Source organism: Penaeus japonicus, unplaced genomic scaffold, assembly GCF_977035675.1.
Source record: "Penaeus japonicus unplaced genomic scaffold, GWHDUDI00000001_assembly GWHDUDI00000027, whole genome shotgun sequence".
Taxonomy (NCBI): Eukaryota; Metazoa; Arthropoda; class Malacostraca; order Decapoda; family Penaeidae; genus Penaeus; species Penaeus japonicus.
This window is the reverse complement of record NW_028234429.1, coordinates 14,637,379-14,652,378: the sequence shown is the minus strand read 5'-3', so window position 1 is coordinate 14,652,378 and position 15,000 is coordinate 14,637,379. Positions and strand designations below refer to the sequence as shown.

The 15,000-nt window shown below is 39.7% G+C and overlaps 1 protein-coding gene across 1 annotated transcript in view; it reads right to left on the bottom strand.

The window, feature by feature from the left end:
* Hdc (histidine decarboxylase) overlaps positions 1–15,000 on the bottom strand; it is a 79,798-nt gene that overhangs the window by 7,762 nt on the left and 57,036 nt on the right. The window contains exons 4-15 of the mRNA XM_043028360.2: positions 12,126–12,298; positions 11,756–11,869; positions 10,535–10,657; positions 8,764–8,898; positions 5,393–5,536; positions 4,506–4,572; positions 3,115–3,277; positions 2,340–2,410; positions 1,701–1,720; positions 1,049–1,147; positions 495–694; positions 177–307 (exon numbers count right to left, since the gene is read on the bottom strand). Coding sequence (XP_042884294.1) covers positions 177–307; positions 495–694; positions 1,049–1,147; positions 1,701–1,720; positions 2,340–2,410; positions 3,115–3,277; positions 4,506–4,572; positions 5,393–5,536; positions 8,764–8,898; positions 10,535–10,657; positions 11,756–11,869; positions 12,126–12,298 — 1,440 coding nt within the window. The remainder of the gene's footprint in view (positions 1–176; positions 308–494; positions 695–1,048; positions 1,148–1,700; positions 1,721–2,339; positions 2,411–3,114; positions 3,278–4,505; positions 4,573–5,392; positions 5,537–8,763; positions 8,899–10,534; positions 10,658–11,755; positions 11,870–12,125; positions 12,299–15,000) is intronic.

Below are 15,000 nucleotides of genomic sequence, written 5' to 3'. Positions count from 1 at the left end.
CGCATGTCACTCCTGAGTGTCATTATGAATATATCCAAATTTATTTGAAAACAAATGAAAATTAAAAACTGACGAAACAAATAGGATTTAATGAGATGATACTCAAACAAAACGTATTTCATGATAAGTAACTTATCAAGCCACATAATATGCATATACCCACGCCCGCGATTTACCTTTTAGGAAGACGCGCGTCTTGTGTTCTTCGGCAGGAGTCTTGCTGAGGACTTCGGAGGCGGTGGCGCGGATGATGGCCCAGTCCCGGGAGAGGTCCTCGACGGTGGTGTAGGTCGACGTCACCGTGAACCTTGAAGCCAAAGGGAACAAGTTTAGTCAATGAAAACATAACACGGCCATGGCAGTGGATCTTACATAGTTATTGCTCTATTTCTTAAAGGCGGGTCATCGAGGCATCGTGGACCCATCGTCTAAAGAGAGTAGCACCGTCGTACCTTCCTCAATGAGTATCCAATAACTCGTTGACTTTTACTCACCTAATAACATACTTCCCCTTGAGAGACGCTGGTACACAGTGGAGCTTCCCTGAGGAATTGATCTTCTTCAGCAATTTTTCTGTGAGTTCGTTTTCGCCCTTCAGCCTAAACACAACCATTCCTAAGTATCGGGGTGTCGGCACTTCGAACCGCGGGTCGCTCTTCACGAACACTTCGAACTTTTGCGCCATTCTCACCCCCTGGAAAAAGAAATGTTCTGAAATACCTGACTATCCCGACGTGCGATAAAAAGATTCATTCGTTTATAAGGAAACTGCTGCATGTTGTAATTGTGTGCTACGTACCTAGAAATAGAAATGTAATGTAGATAGAAATTTATAAGTGTAGTATAGATGAGAAAAGACGGTGTTAACGAAAATATTGTGACACAATATACAATTTTCATTACTTTTGTAGAAGATTCATGCTGAGGACGAGATGCAAATGAAACAACAATGTAAAGTGCAGCAAAACAAACGATCGTACCGTAGCCTATCCACTGTGTTCTTACCGAGAACCTTTATTTAGTTCATTACTGCGTCCAAATGGCTCACCTCTCGTATGTGTTTCTGAAGACCAGCAACACCGAAGCTCCTGATGACGAACCACATCTTGAGAGCGCGAAACCTTTTGCTCAGACCGATTTGCCAGTGCTGCAAGGAGGGCGAGGCAGTTACTAATGAAAATAGGTAAGGTGGTTCTTTATAGCTGTATATTATTTCGTTATCTATACTAATGTGCATTTACGTAATTTTCATATACACATAGATCATTCTAGATATCGGTATGTTTAGTGATGTTCATACAAAAAATATGCATATGTATGTATGTATGAGCGTTTGTTTCTTCTTTGCGTTTGCACATGTATAATCACACAAACACGCGCGCGTGTTTGTGTGTGTCTGTGTGTGTGTGTGTGTGTGTGTGTGTGTGTGTGTGTGTGTGTGTGTGTGTGTGTGTGTGTGTGTGTGTGTGTGTGTGTGTGTGTATGTGTTTGTGTGTGTGTGCGTGTGTGTGTGTGTTGAAAAGGCAAGGGAATGGGTGAGAGGTTGCGTGCTTTTAGGAAATGTAAGCATTACAAAAATATATGGCAATACTGAGTACGCATTTAGCACAGTCAGCAAAGGCATAAAAGGCGACGGAATTGTTTGTGTCTGTATGGTTACATAAAGTGTATCTTGCATCTCAAAAAATGTTAAAACTCACCATGTAGTCGATTGCAAGACCTAGACAAAGGAAATAAATTTAATTGTATGGATTTCTAGATGCACAAACATTATCAAATCCTGGAAATCATATAATCAACTTTAGAACAAAATAGGAAAGAGAGAAATGGATAAGCCAGATAAACATTCATAAATATATTCAGATTTGTCTTTTTGTTTACAGGGAGGTGCACTTTATAGGTTGGTAAATGATTGGCTGAATGCAACGTGACCGAATAACATCATTGTAATTTACATTATTCACTATCACCTGCTATCAGTTACCATATGTTCATCATCACCAAACTGTCAACCTGTCATTAGTCATCACCAACCTATCAAGAATTAAAACAGAGATATGATAAGGACAAAAGGAATGAGGAGAGGGAGATAAAATAGAAAATGGAAGACGAAGAAAGTGGGAGAGAAGAAAGAGAGGGGAATCAAGAGAAATACGAATAACAAACAGAAAGAACTTAATCAAACCACGAGTGAAAAAAGGAAAAAAAATAAAAAAAATAAACGCAGCATGAAAAAATACGAATAGAAAAAGAAGTAAACAAGAAATCAAAACCAGTAAAATAGTCAAACGTACAAAACAAGAACAACAACAAGAAGAACAAAAGAACAGCGGATTCACCTGAGTTCTCGTGCTGAAGGTAAATCGGATCCACATTGAACGTTCGGTGAAGGGAGCCGCTGTTCTTCACCCTGAAGAACAGAAGAATATCATTACAGATGAACACTCCCGGGCAACACCCCTTGTGACGGATTTACATTGCTCTGGGAAATCCGTTTTTATTGTCTGTTATCATTTCGGAATATTCACACTGACAAAGCAAGCGCATTTTAAGCATAGCGTGGCATTCAGAATGTTAATACATATGTATGTCATTACTTTATAGTCGCTCAGCCCACGTATGTTGTATGTTTAGAAACAGAATATAGATATTTTTTTTCAAACTACCATTATCCTTTGAATCTTTTATCTATCTATTTATCTATGTACCTCAGTTATTATATGTGTTTCGACAGAGGTGAAAGCAAGACGGGAGAGCGACCGGGGAAAAAATAAGAAAATACAAACACGTCATAGATGATTTGTCAACACCATAAAATGATGATAATGACGATGATTATAATAGCAATATTGATATACTAATAGCAATAATGAGGATGATAATAATGTGGATGCTGGTAATGACAATAATAATAATAATAATGGTAATAAAAATGATCATTAAGGTTATTGATACTACTACTAATAATAATGATAACAATAATAGTAACAATAACAATAGTAATAAAAAAAACATCAAAATCAACAGCAATTCTGACCCCAACAACCACCCAACTAAACCACACACACACACAAAAAAGAACAAAAATTCTCCCCCCGTGAGCTTGCAACGTACCACATCGCCGTGCAATCGAAGTGAACCATCATCCACTTGGACGGGTTGAAGGCGATGGAATGTGCGTATTCAATCCCGTCCATCAAGTACCGGAATTCGGGGCAGATAAAGGCGGTTCCGGCGTAGGCTGCGTCGACGTGCATCCATAGCTCTTCTTGTTCACCTGGGGGGGAGGAGGATGGGGGGAGGGGGGGGGAGAGAGAGAGAGGAGGGGTGAGTGTGAGATGTGTGGGAGGGAGGGAGGGAGGGAGGGAGAGAGAGGAGGGGTGAGTATGAGACGCGTGGGAGGGAGGGAGGGGGGAAGGGAGAGGTGGGAGGGAGGGGAGGGGGGGGGAGGGAGGGAAGGGAGGGAGGGAGGGAGGGCGGGAGGGAGGGAGGGAGGGAGGGAAGGGAGGGAGGGAGGGAAGGGAGGGAGGGAGGGAGGGGGGAGTATGAGACGCGTGGGAAGGAAGGAGGGAGGGGAAGGGGGAGTATGAGACACGTGGGAGGGAGGGGAGGGAGAGGGATATTGGGAAGAGAGGATGGGAGGGGAGAGGAGGGGGGAAATAAGTGGCGGGGAAGGAAGAGGGGGAGAGGAGGGGGGAGTATGAGACGCGTGGTAGGGAGGGAGGGGAGGGAGGGGGAGTATGAGACGCGTGTGAGAAGTTGGTTAGGATTGAGGGGAGGATGGGAGGGGAGGAGAGGGGGAGATAAGAGGTGGCGAAGAAAGAGGGGGTGGGAGGTGGAGGAAAGGAGGGGAGAGCATGAGAAGCGAGGAGAGATTGGGGAGAGGGGGGAAGTGAAGAGATAAGCAGGGAGAGGGAGAAGAAAGAGGGAGCGAAGGGTAACAGACAAAGAGGGTGTACGGGAGGGGAGGGGGGAAGGGGGTACACTCTTAGGCCACACAATCAGTGCAGTCATGCTATCATATATGAATATCCCTCACTGTTATTTAAAATGATTCTCTTGAAGATGTACACAAACGATTTAAAAGAGCGCAGCCAATGTCAAAGTTTTTAAAAAGGCAAAGCAGTTGTTTATATCCCATGCGAGAGTAAAGAAATAAAGAAGTAAAATTGTGGCTGTTGGTAACACTGTATTGTACGGCTCAAAGAGGCAATATTCAAATAACGTGGTTATGCACTTATACAAAAATACATATATACATACATACATACACACACACACCCACACACACTCACTCTCTCTATATATATATCTGGATACGTATAGAGCAAGAGAAAGAAAGTGAAAGAAAGAGACAGAGACAGAAACATACAAAGACCGAGACACAGAGACATAAAAAAATAAAAAAATAAAACAAAGACACAGAAGGAGAGTCACCCGGATACCAAGGAAGAGGAAAAATCACACGCAAAAACAACACACACAAAGAGCACAACAACACTTACATATGGGTCCCAGTTCTCTCAGGTTGTCGAAGCAACAGGAACCCGTGGTGCCTAAGGTAGCGCACAACTGGAAATGAAATGCGGGGAATAGACCGTAGAGTTCTCCAATGCCATTAACACTTCATCATACTCTTATATATTACCGGTACTTTGAACATTTATTCCTTGTCAATGATGTGTCTGCTAGTTTTGGGTGTAATTCATGTTTATGATATAAGTGTATTTGTTGTCTGAACTGTTACATGCGGTTGAACAATATTATATGTTGATGTGATTTTTCTACGTTATCATTTTAAATGGCTGTCACTTATAAAATTTCCATTGCTTATCAGATCCTCTGAAATAACCACATATCAACTGCACCATTTCCTTGTTACTGAAGGCAGATATATAGCTATTCATTCCGAATACTGAACGACACATCTTTCTTGATACATTTTATCAAACGCACATACATGAAAGCGTCAACAGGATCTTTCCCAAGAAAAGAATCAGAAAATATTTTTAAGAATCAATTCAACTTTAATCAATTACTTTCCGTTTCGGACGCACCAATTAATCACCCATTCATTGGAACAGGAGAGAGAGAGAGAGAGAGAGAGAGGGAGAGAGAGAGAGAGAGAGAGAGAGAGAGAGAGAGAGAGAGAGAGAGAGAGAGAGAGAGAGAGAGAGAGAGAGAGAGAGAGAGAGAGAGAGAAGGAAGAAAGAAGAAAGAGAAGACAGAAAATGAGAGGAGAGACAGAGGAAAAAGATAAGAAAAAGAGAAAGAGAGAGAGATAAAGAAGAAGAAAGAGGAGAGAAAGAGAACAAAAGAAAGAAAAATGAAAGAGAAAAAAAAGAGAGACAATAAAAGCACAGCAATCCTCCCTGGTAGAAACAACACTTACAAAGAAGGGAATAAGGCCCTTTTCCCTATCATTCTGGATGGCTTCGACGACCTTATCGCCTCGCATGCTCAAGTTTTCGTCGCTCTCTATGTATCGCATCTTCACCAGCCCGATGAGTCCGGCCTTCTCCACCGATGAGTGAGCCTGAGGAAGTTGAAAGTGGTGAGTTAAGGTGAGTAACATTTGCGAGAAGCGAATGAGAAAGTGTAAGAATAAAATGTCGTAAGTGAGACTATGGAGGTTATATATGATGAGTAAGGATGAATAAGCATTTAAGCAAAAGGGTGGTGAGTGAACCTGGGGAGGTAAAATAGGATGAATGATCGCGTGTGAATTGTTAGCGAGGTGAGTAAGTGAGTAAGGGTAGTGAGTGAGCCTAAGGGGATAAGATGTGAGGGAAGTGAATAAGTAATAATCGAAAGGGAAGTAAGTTACCCTATGGAAGCAAAACGTTATGAATCAGGATGAGTACACTGTTATCGAGGTGAGTAAGCTAAAAAGGTAACGAATAAGCCTCAGCAGTTAAAATGTAGTTAAGCAGGATGAGAAAGTTAAGGTGAGTAAGAAGAAGGAAAACAGGATGATGAGTGAATGAGACAAGACAGAATGAATGAGGAATAAAAAGTGATGAGTGAATACAGAACAAAATGTGGAAAGAGATGTTCTTATATGGGTATCGACCATACGTATATATGTTATGAGTACTTGAAATATTCCCGGCAGAAAAAAAAAACAATTGATATAATTAATTAATTAACATAATCAGATAACATAGGGTGAGTATAGTCTTGAAAGATGACAAACGGTGAGTAATGACTCAAATTTGACTCAAAAGGACTCATGACAATATCTTATTACCTGTAACGACTCACTGAGAAAGATATATATATATATATATATATATATATATATATATATATATATATATATAGAGAGAGAGAGAGAGAGAGAGAGAGAGAGAGAGAGAGAGAGAGAGAGAGAGAGAGAGAGATAGAGAGAGAGAGAGAGAGAGAGAGAGAGAGAGAGAGAGAGAGAGAAAGAAAAAGAGAAAGAGAAAGAGAAAGAGAAAGAGAGAGAGTAACAGAACAAACGGAAAGGCAGTTCTATTCTTCAGTGTATTGTCACAGTTTTTAGTAAAATACGCAAAATATGATAAGATCTAAATAGAACACGTACCCAATCAAATGAAAAAAAAATAAAACAGAACAGTTCTAGCATCGAATAAAAAAAAAAGTTATCGATAATTCAACGCAGTTTAAATCCAATCACACCGTAAATCACTGAAGTGTACATTCCAAAAGCATAGGACAATTCTATTTATACATCGGTTAGAATAACAAAATCACACTTGTTTACAAAGAGTGGTAACATTAGAAAGGTACACAGTACAGTTTTAACGCAATCTGAAACACAAGATCATTCATAGAAAACTGATCAATAAGATTTTTTATCAGAATCAATGGATCAATAACGTGATAATTCTTACCCAGCAGCACTGCAGAACATATTGCAATGATATCGCATTCATAGTTCATAGATTATATAATCAACTTAACACAATATAGTCCAGTTCAAACTAGATTATGATTAGAGCATAAATTACAATCTCTTGAGTTGTTAGTAACATAGGAGAACTTATTTTATACATTAATTAAAACAAAATTTTAAAATAAACTTATTTACAGTAGACAGCCGATAGATTTAGATCCTTTTACTGCAAGATCCTGGGTTAACATCAAGAAGATAATGTTCTTATCTAATAAAACTCCCGATTATTCATATGAGTCTGCATACCGTAATGTGTCATTGTCATTAACTCTGAATGTAAATTTTGAACGTTGCTGGCTTGTCCTTCTAACGTGCAGTATCTGAGGCATTGGTCCACCTTGGTTTACCTTTATGTCTCTAAGTCTATTGCTCTGAAAGAATCTAGATACCTGATCATTTGTCTGCAATAAATGCGAAATAAACTCTCATATATGACCTCAATATTAATATTTTCGCATCAGCATTCAATCAAGTCGTTAACTTCCATTAAGATCTTGATATCATACCCATCAGTTATTTTGATCTCGACTTCAAGCTTGGTTTGGTTTAGTATTCTCGATTTTTCCCTTAGATTTTCTTTCGCTTCCCTTCCAAGACATGTTATTTAATCACTCATATTTCCCAGGAGAGTTGATAGATTCTTCAACGTTTCGTAGTTTCACCAATGCTCCGAGACCTCGACGCGACGTGTTCTCGTGTGACGTGTCCGGACATGTTGAGCGTGGCGACGAGTTCTCCAGCCATCAGTATGTCAGGTTTCGCTGGGTTGCAGGGGAAGTTGCTGCTGCAGATCCTTAGGTCCGTGATAACAGCTTCCGCGTGGACCTTTTCTCTAGGCTTCCCTGATCCTCCTTCGTTCAGGTCACACCGATATGTTGTTGCTCACTTTAATGAACGATATCTATTATCATTCATCGCTCTAGCATCTAGCTGGCCCTTCCGAGTTGCTGACTTTCTTATCTTGTAAAAGGAATCCCATCCTCAAGTCAGCATCAGGAGAAGCGGAGGGCACGTGATAAGGCCCTGAGGTGTTGCCTGAGGTGGGGTCCGACTGGGGGGGGGGGGGCAGAGGGGGGGATTGGTGGGGTACATGTTGGTCTGGCTGGCTATCATCCATCAACTTCTATTTTCACTTCTATTTCGGCATAATCGGCACACTTCACCGTCTATTCCGCATCTTTTATAAATGTCACACTTCTTTCATATATCGCTTACCATTGTTCACAGTGAATGAATTCAATTAAATAGTAACGGTTCTCTTTAGCGGGGTAACTAGATCCCCCTCTTCAAGGTGCTCGTTCGGGAGCGTAGGAACGGGAGTCGTGCCTCTGAATATGACGTATTCGTAATGTGTCGTTTACGTCATGCGCGTGTGTGGGAGGGTTCAAATTTATCTCAATGTCTGAGAGATAAACATTTGTCTGGCGAGAGCAGGGCCACCTTTACTGACAAGTCTCCAGTTCACAAATTCATTGGGTTACTAATTTGAGCATTGGTAAATACACCCCTCACCTGGTTATTAGCACCAAGGGACCTCTTTACGGTTTCGTAGTTCACTGCTTAGAGTTCATTTATAATGAGTTTTTTTTTCCACACACTATTGGTATCAATGCGACCACTGAACATTCACTCGGTATTTATAGTCAATAGGCTTGTTTATGCACTATAAATCACACAAAAAATATACATTATTTGCTGAACTTCATTGCAACTTGCTACTCCCATAAAGCTCCTCCCAGAGACAGGAAAAGACCTCCAACCATTAAAAAAAAAAACTACTCACAACGCCTCCTCACGAATAACCACGACTCACAGTGACTCACCTGATCAGAGCAATAAGCCACGAGTCGGGAGTTGATCTCGGCGTCCTCTAAGTCGGGGTATTCCTGCTGGTAGCGCTGGATGGCCTCCGTTCGGGCCGCGAGCAAACAAACAAACGTCGCCTCGGAAGCAGTGGTCTGGGGGGCGGCGGGCGGGAGGGCGGGAGGGGACGGGGGGGGGGGGGGGAAAAAAGGGTGAAGGTGATAAATTTTGGAGAAAGATATACGTTTTATGTTATATTTGGGTCCTATATTTGGATGGTGTTGGGAAGGTTGGGATATATATATATATATACATATATATGTACACTTGGTTATAGTTTCCGTGTGTATTTCTATGTATTTGTGTTGTTTGTGTGAGTGTTGTGTTTGTACTTGCGCTGGTACTGGCGCTGGTGTGTGTGTGTGTGTATTTGTGTGTTTTTATTTGTGTGTGTGTGTGTGTGTATGAATACGAATATGGGTGTGAGTCTGATTTCGTGCATATATATATATATATATATATATATATATATATATATATATATATATATATATATATATATATATATATATATATATATATATATATTATATATATATATATATATATATATATATATAATGTAAATCTATACATTGGCGGTTAATAATCTGACATACGTGTGTGTTAAACGGGTTTGAGAATATATTGTATATACGGATGAGGAAGAGATGGGGAAATCGAGTCAAAGGAATAAGAAGAGAGACACGATGATGATAATGAGAATCATCAAAATACTACTAAAATGTAATGTTAGTAGTGATCCTGATATAGCAATAATAATAACGACTAGAGAAGCAGTTACAAAAGTAAATAAACAAATATAGACCGATGAATGAGGATAATCATAATGAAAATGTCATAAGAGACAGAGAAAGAAAAAGAGAGAGAGAGTCAGAAACAAAGACAGAAACAGAGAGAGAGAGAGAGAGACAGAGATATGGACAGACAGACAGAACTGAAGAAGTGAGAAATGCAAACAAGGAAAGGATGAGGAGAGGCAGCGGAGAGGACAGCGTTACTCTTAATTAAAACCATCAGCTGATGACGGCTCGATGTCACAACTGCCGTAACGTCTACGCGGAAGAGAAGCGAAACAAGGGAAGCGAGAGGAGAAGAAAGGTCAGAGGTTGGAGGAGAGAGAAAAGGAAAGAGGTGGGGGGGATACGGTGGCAAAGAAGGAAAAGAGAGATAAGGAGGAAAAAGGTCAAAGGAGAGATCAGAAGGAGAGGGAAAATAATAAGTCGTCAGAGAAGGAAAAGCGAGACAAGATGAGTAGAAAGATCAATGGTTGGAGGAGAATGAAAAGGAAAGAGGAAAAATACGATGACAACAAAGGAGAGGAGAGAAAAAGAGAAGGAGGAGCAAGGAGGAAGAGGTCAGAGTTTGAAAGCGAGAAATTTTTCAACAAAAGGAAAAGAGTAAAAAAAAAGAAAACAAGAGAGAACGACAATGAAGGTCGGAGGTTGGGGCAAAATGTTAAATACGTCAAGGCGGAAGGAGAAGAGAGACAACGAAAGAAGAGGCGTCTGGTCAGAGCTGGGGATTGATCACTAACGGACAAAAAAATGGGAAAGGAAAATATAGAACATAGCAACTCAGAGAGCCAACGAATGAAATGGAATAAGGACATAAGCAGAAACGAAAAGAAAAGACCAAACTAAAAATAAGGAAACAAGAAACGCAAAAAAAGACTGAAAGATCGAAAACTCACCAAAAGGTCTATGAACCAGTGCGTAGGCCTAAGCTCACCTGAATGACGCCGCCGCCGGGGGAGTCCTTGTAGCTGTGGAGGAAGTGCTCGGGTAGGCCTAGCATCTTGGCCAGCCAGTCCATCACCACGATTTCGAGTTCCGTGCAGGCGGGTGACGATGCCTGAGACAGGAGAATGATTAACTTGTAGCGCGTCCCGTCACAGCGAGGATGCGCGCGAAACGGCCTTGGCATGCTATGTAAACGTGCTGGAATGTTTGGTACCAAATCTGTTTTAAGTGTTTTATGTGTTATTTATTTCGCTTTTTTCTCACTATTGATTAATTTGTCCTATTACTTTCGCCTTATTGATTTGCTGTAGATCTTGATGATAAATTTGATATTCAAAGTCCGCCATGAACTTCAATGAACCGTCTTGAGTTCTGTTGGACATCACAGCTCATAAAACTTGCTAGATATTATTATCGTAAGTCGATCCATAAACCATACTTAATATCTATAATAAGCCGGATAAAAAGTCTCTCGCATAATCCGACTTATAAAAATCTCTCATGAACTGAAGAATAAATAATGCAGGGTATAAAAGTTTATATCAAAGGAGGAATACCATGGTGTGGCCGACAAGGAAAGTCCATCAAGATATGGGTCTTCATTACTGTATCATTCTAGGCATGTGTGGTTAAGAAGATGAACGTGATACAGTATTAAACAAAATATGATAAGTCTTCATGTGGATTATATGTACGTAAATAAAATGAAACTAATTTGAAAGTGTATACAGAAACATGATTGTTGAAAATATCTATAATATTTCAGCACTACATATACAAGAAGTGGAGCCAAAGAAGAATAACAAGAGTGGAAATAAGAAAAATAAATGATGTTAAAAATAGGAAAAGAAAATATGAAATGAATCAAGTTTACTGATAAACAGATTTTATTAGAATATCACACGTGTATGTTGTTGTAAAATGTCATAGAGCAAAAAAAAAAAAAAAAAAAAAAGGCAAACAATGTGACAAGAGTTAAAGTGAATGTTATGTTACAGAACTAAGATTTTACAATGATTTGAAAAAAAAAAATAATAATAATAAGAAAAAATACTGACAAATAACGTGTTGATATAGAGACTTTAAGAGTAAAAATGAATAGACACTACATATCAGAGCCAAATGAAAACAAAAAAGGAACAAGAGAGAGAGAGAAAAAAAGACAGAGCAAAAAGCAAATCTAAGGAAAACTAGATGACGGGAAACAGACCCAAGTAAATCCAAGGCAATTGATGGCGTCTGCAAGCATATCTCCAAGGAGTGACGGGTAGGAGTTGAGGGCCGGAAAGTAAGCATGCATATACGGCGACTGCCAGTGTGTGACCTGAGGAGGAGGGGGGAGAGAAGGTCATAAGATTTCAATGATTTTTCGTGACTCATCATATGAAGATCAAAGAAAATAAACATCTTTTCAATGAGTAAAACTTTTTTTTTTTTCTGAAATATTGGGATAAAACAGATACATAAAAACAGATATATAAAATCAAATAGGAAATACATATTTCAAAAGACGAAAACCTTCTCCGAATGAGTGTCCATCACGCAAACACACTCCATCACACTGCACTCAATCAACCCACCCCGGGCATGACGACCCGCTCGATGTCGTTGAAAATATTCTCCCAGGGTTCGGGGTCTTCGGGGGCGTGTTCGGGCACCAGCTCACGCATGTAGCCGGGCTTCACGTCGGGAAACACGCGTCGGTCCCGGATGTTGTCGAGGTAGTCGGCGATGTAGTCGACCATTTCCTTCCCTGGGAGGATTAGAGGGGAAAAAAATATTGATATTGCTTTATTTACATGGTGCAGTTTGCTAAGGATATTGTATTGCTGTGTAGGATATTACATAACTATGCGAAATAGTATGTACATCAATATGGACAATGTACAAAGAAACGTTTCGAGATTATTTCTTATATAATATATCTGTCAAGTGACACCTTTGGTTCATAAAGAAATATTGTCTTTTTCAAAATTATGTTTTATCGTATTTTTGTGGTAGGTTTGGAAATTTATTCATTAACATTATGAATATCTTGACTGAACACTTGGCGCTGTTCTAATTTTTACCACACAAGGGTCAGTGGAAAAGGCAATTGTTAATGAAGATGAGAGCGTGTAAATGTTATTAAGAAAGTGTGTAAACATGAGCGCTAAGGCAAGAACATGAGGAGAAAGAGATGATAAGTTTTAGAAAATGAGGTTACGCTGTCGAGACATAAAAGGACAAAACAATGGGTGTGCATGAAGCCTCTACGCCATGAGAGAGAATACGAGTTATGAGGAGTGAAAGAAAGAGCGAAAAGATGAGGAGGAGGGAGACAACAAGAGAGAAAGGAAGGAAGATGGGAGGGAGGGAGGGAGGGATGAGGGGGGTGGGTTATGCAGCCGGTGCACAAAGACACACATAAGGCGGTCATGGAAGCTCTATACCACGAAGAAAATATTACGACATAATTCATGCTAAACCCCTGTGATACGAGAGTGGGCTTCGTGTGGCAACACTGCGGCTCATCCCGTGATGGGCAGAGCTCCATTCTGCCCCCCACCCCCCTCACACACACTTATAAACACTTACGATGCCTCTTCTCTCACGCTTTTACCCCTCCCTCATCCTCTGTCTTCTTCTTCTTCTTCTTCTTCTTCTTCTTCTTCTTCTTCTCCTTCTCCTTCTTCTTCTTCTTCTTCTTCTTCTTCTTCTTCTTCTTCTTCTCCTCCTCCTCCTCCTCCTCCTCCTCCTCCTCCTCCTCCTCCTTCTTCCCCTCCTCCTTCTCCTCCTTCTTCTCATTCTCATTCTCCTTTTCATTATCATTCTCCTCTTCCTTGTCATTCTCCTGCTTCTTCTTCTTCTTCTTCTTCTTCTTCTCCTCTTCCTCCTCCTACTCCTCCTCACCTAATCAAGCGCATGCTGATAAAAAAATCACATATATCTTGCATACATGAACGTGTGTACTTCGTACATTTACACTCACACCCACCCACCCATACTCACGCATAGTGAACAGCGTTCTTTGTGAAAAAGGTATTATGATGGTATACAAAGAAAGGAATAACGCAACGGTGCAAGAAATGCAAGTAAACAGATGAATAAATAGAGAGACAGATAACGAAATAAAGAGTCCATTGATATTATTTCAGCTCAAATCTTATAAACACAAAACACTCAGAGCTTTACTCAAATCCAAAGCTTTAAAGCGGTGAAATATAGAATGCTTCAGAAGCGTAAATAAAACATGTGGAAGGGAATAAAAAGTTTGTTTTAGATGATGGGAAAGTAAGAGGAAAGAAAGACGAGGAGGGAATAAAAAAAAGTCGTTTTAGATGGGAAAGAAAGAGGAAAGAAAAACGAGAAGGGAATAAAAAGTTCGTTTTAGATGATGGGGAGGAAAGAAGAAAGAAAAAAATAAGAGGGGAGAAAGAGTCGTTTTAGAAGATGGGAAGGAAAGTGGAAAGAATAAAAGAGGAGGGAAGAAAGAGATCGTTTTAGATAGTTGGAAAGATAGAGGAAAGAAAAAAAAAGAGGAGGGAAGAAAAAATCGTTATAGAAGATGGAAAGGAAGAAAAAACGAGAGAAGAACGTTGAGAGGAAAAAAAATATATATTTTTAGAAGATAAAAAGAAATAAAGAAAGTTGGGGAAGAAACGACTTTTTTAGGAGATGAAAAAATGAACGTGGAGGAGAGAAAAAAAATTGTTTCAGAAAACGGAAAGGAAAGGGAAGAGAGGGAAGTAAAATGGAGAAAATGCCGTTATAGACAATGCGAAAGAGAGAGAATGGAAGAGCCGACAAAGAAATCGGCTTGAAAATGGAAAAAAAGGCAAATGATAGAGAAAAGAGAAAGCGAAAGGAAGAACTTATTAGAAGATGCAAAAGAGAAAGAAAAGAAGAATGCGAAGGAAAATAAGTCCTCTTAGAAAATGAAAAAAATAAATATAAAAGGACGAACACGGAAGGAAAGAGGTCGTTTTCGAAAAATACAAATGAGAAAAGAGCGGAAAAGAAAAGGAACAAAAGTCCTTTTAGAATTTAGAAAAGAGAGGGAGAAGAAAAAAAAGAACACGAGGGGGGAATGTTGATTTAGACAAAACAAAAGAAAGATACAAAAAGAACACGGATATAAACAAGTATTATAAGAAAAACCAAAAGAAATCAAGAAGAAGAAAAAAAAGAAATTCTAGATGAAACGAAATAAACAGAATAGAGCAGAAAGGGAGAGTTTATAAAACCGATTCCAAAAGATGAAGAAAAAATATTGCATAACCTCACAGAGTTGGGACAACAAGAGAGGAAAGTGTTGCAGCTCAGTTGACAGATTGCAAATAAACATTTACTTGATAGAATATGTGGGGGGATTTACTCAAGGAAACTGATGAATTAAGAGAGATACAGAGAGAAGGAGAAGAGGGGATAGAGAGAGAAACAGAGATAGAAAGATATATGGATGGTTAGATAGAC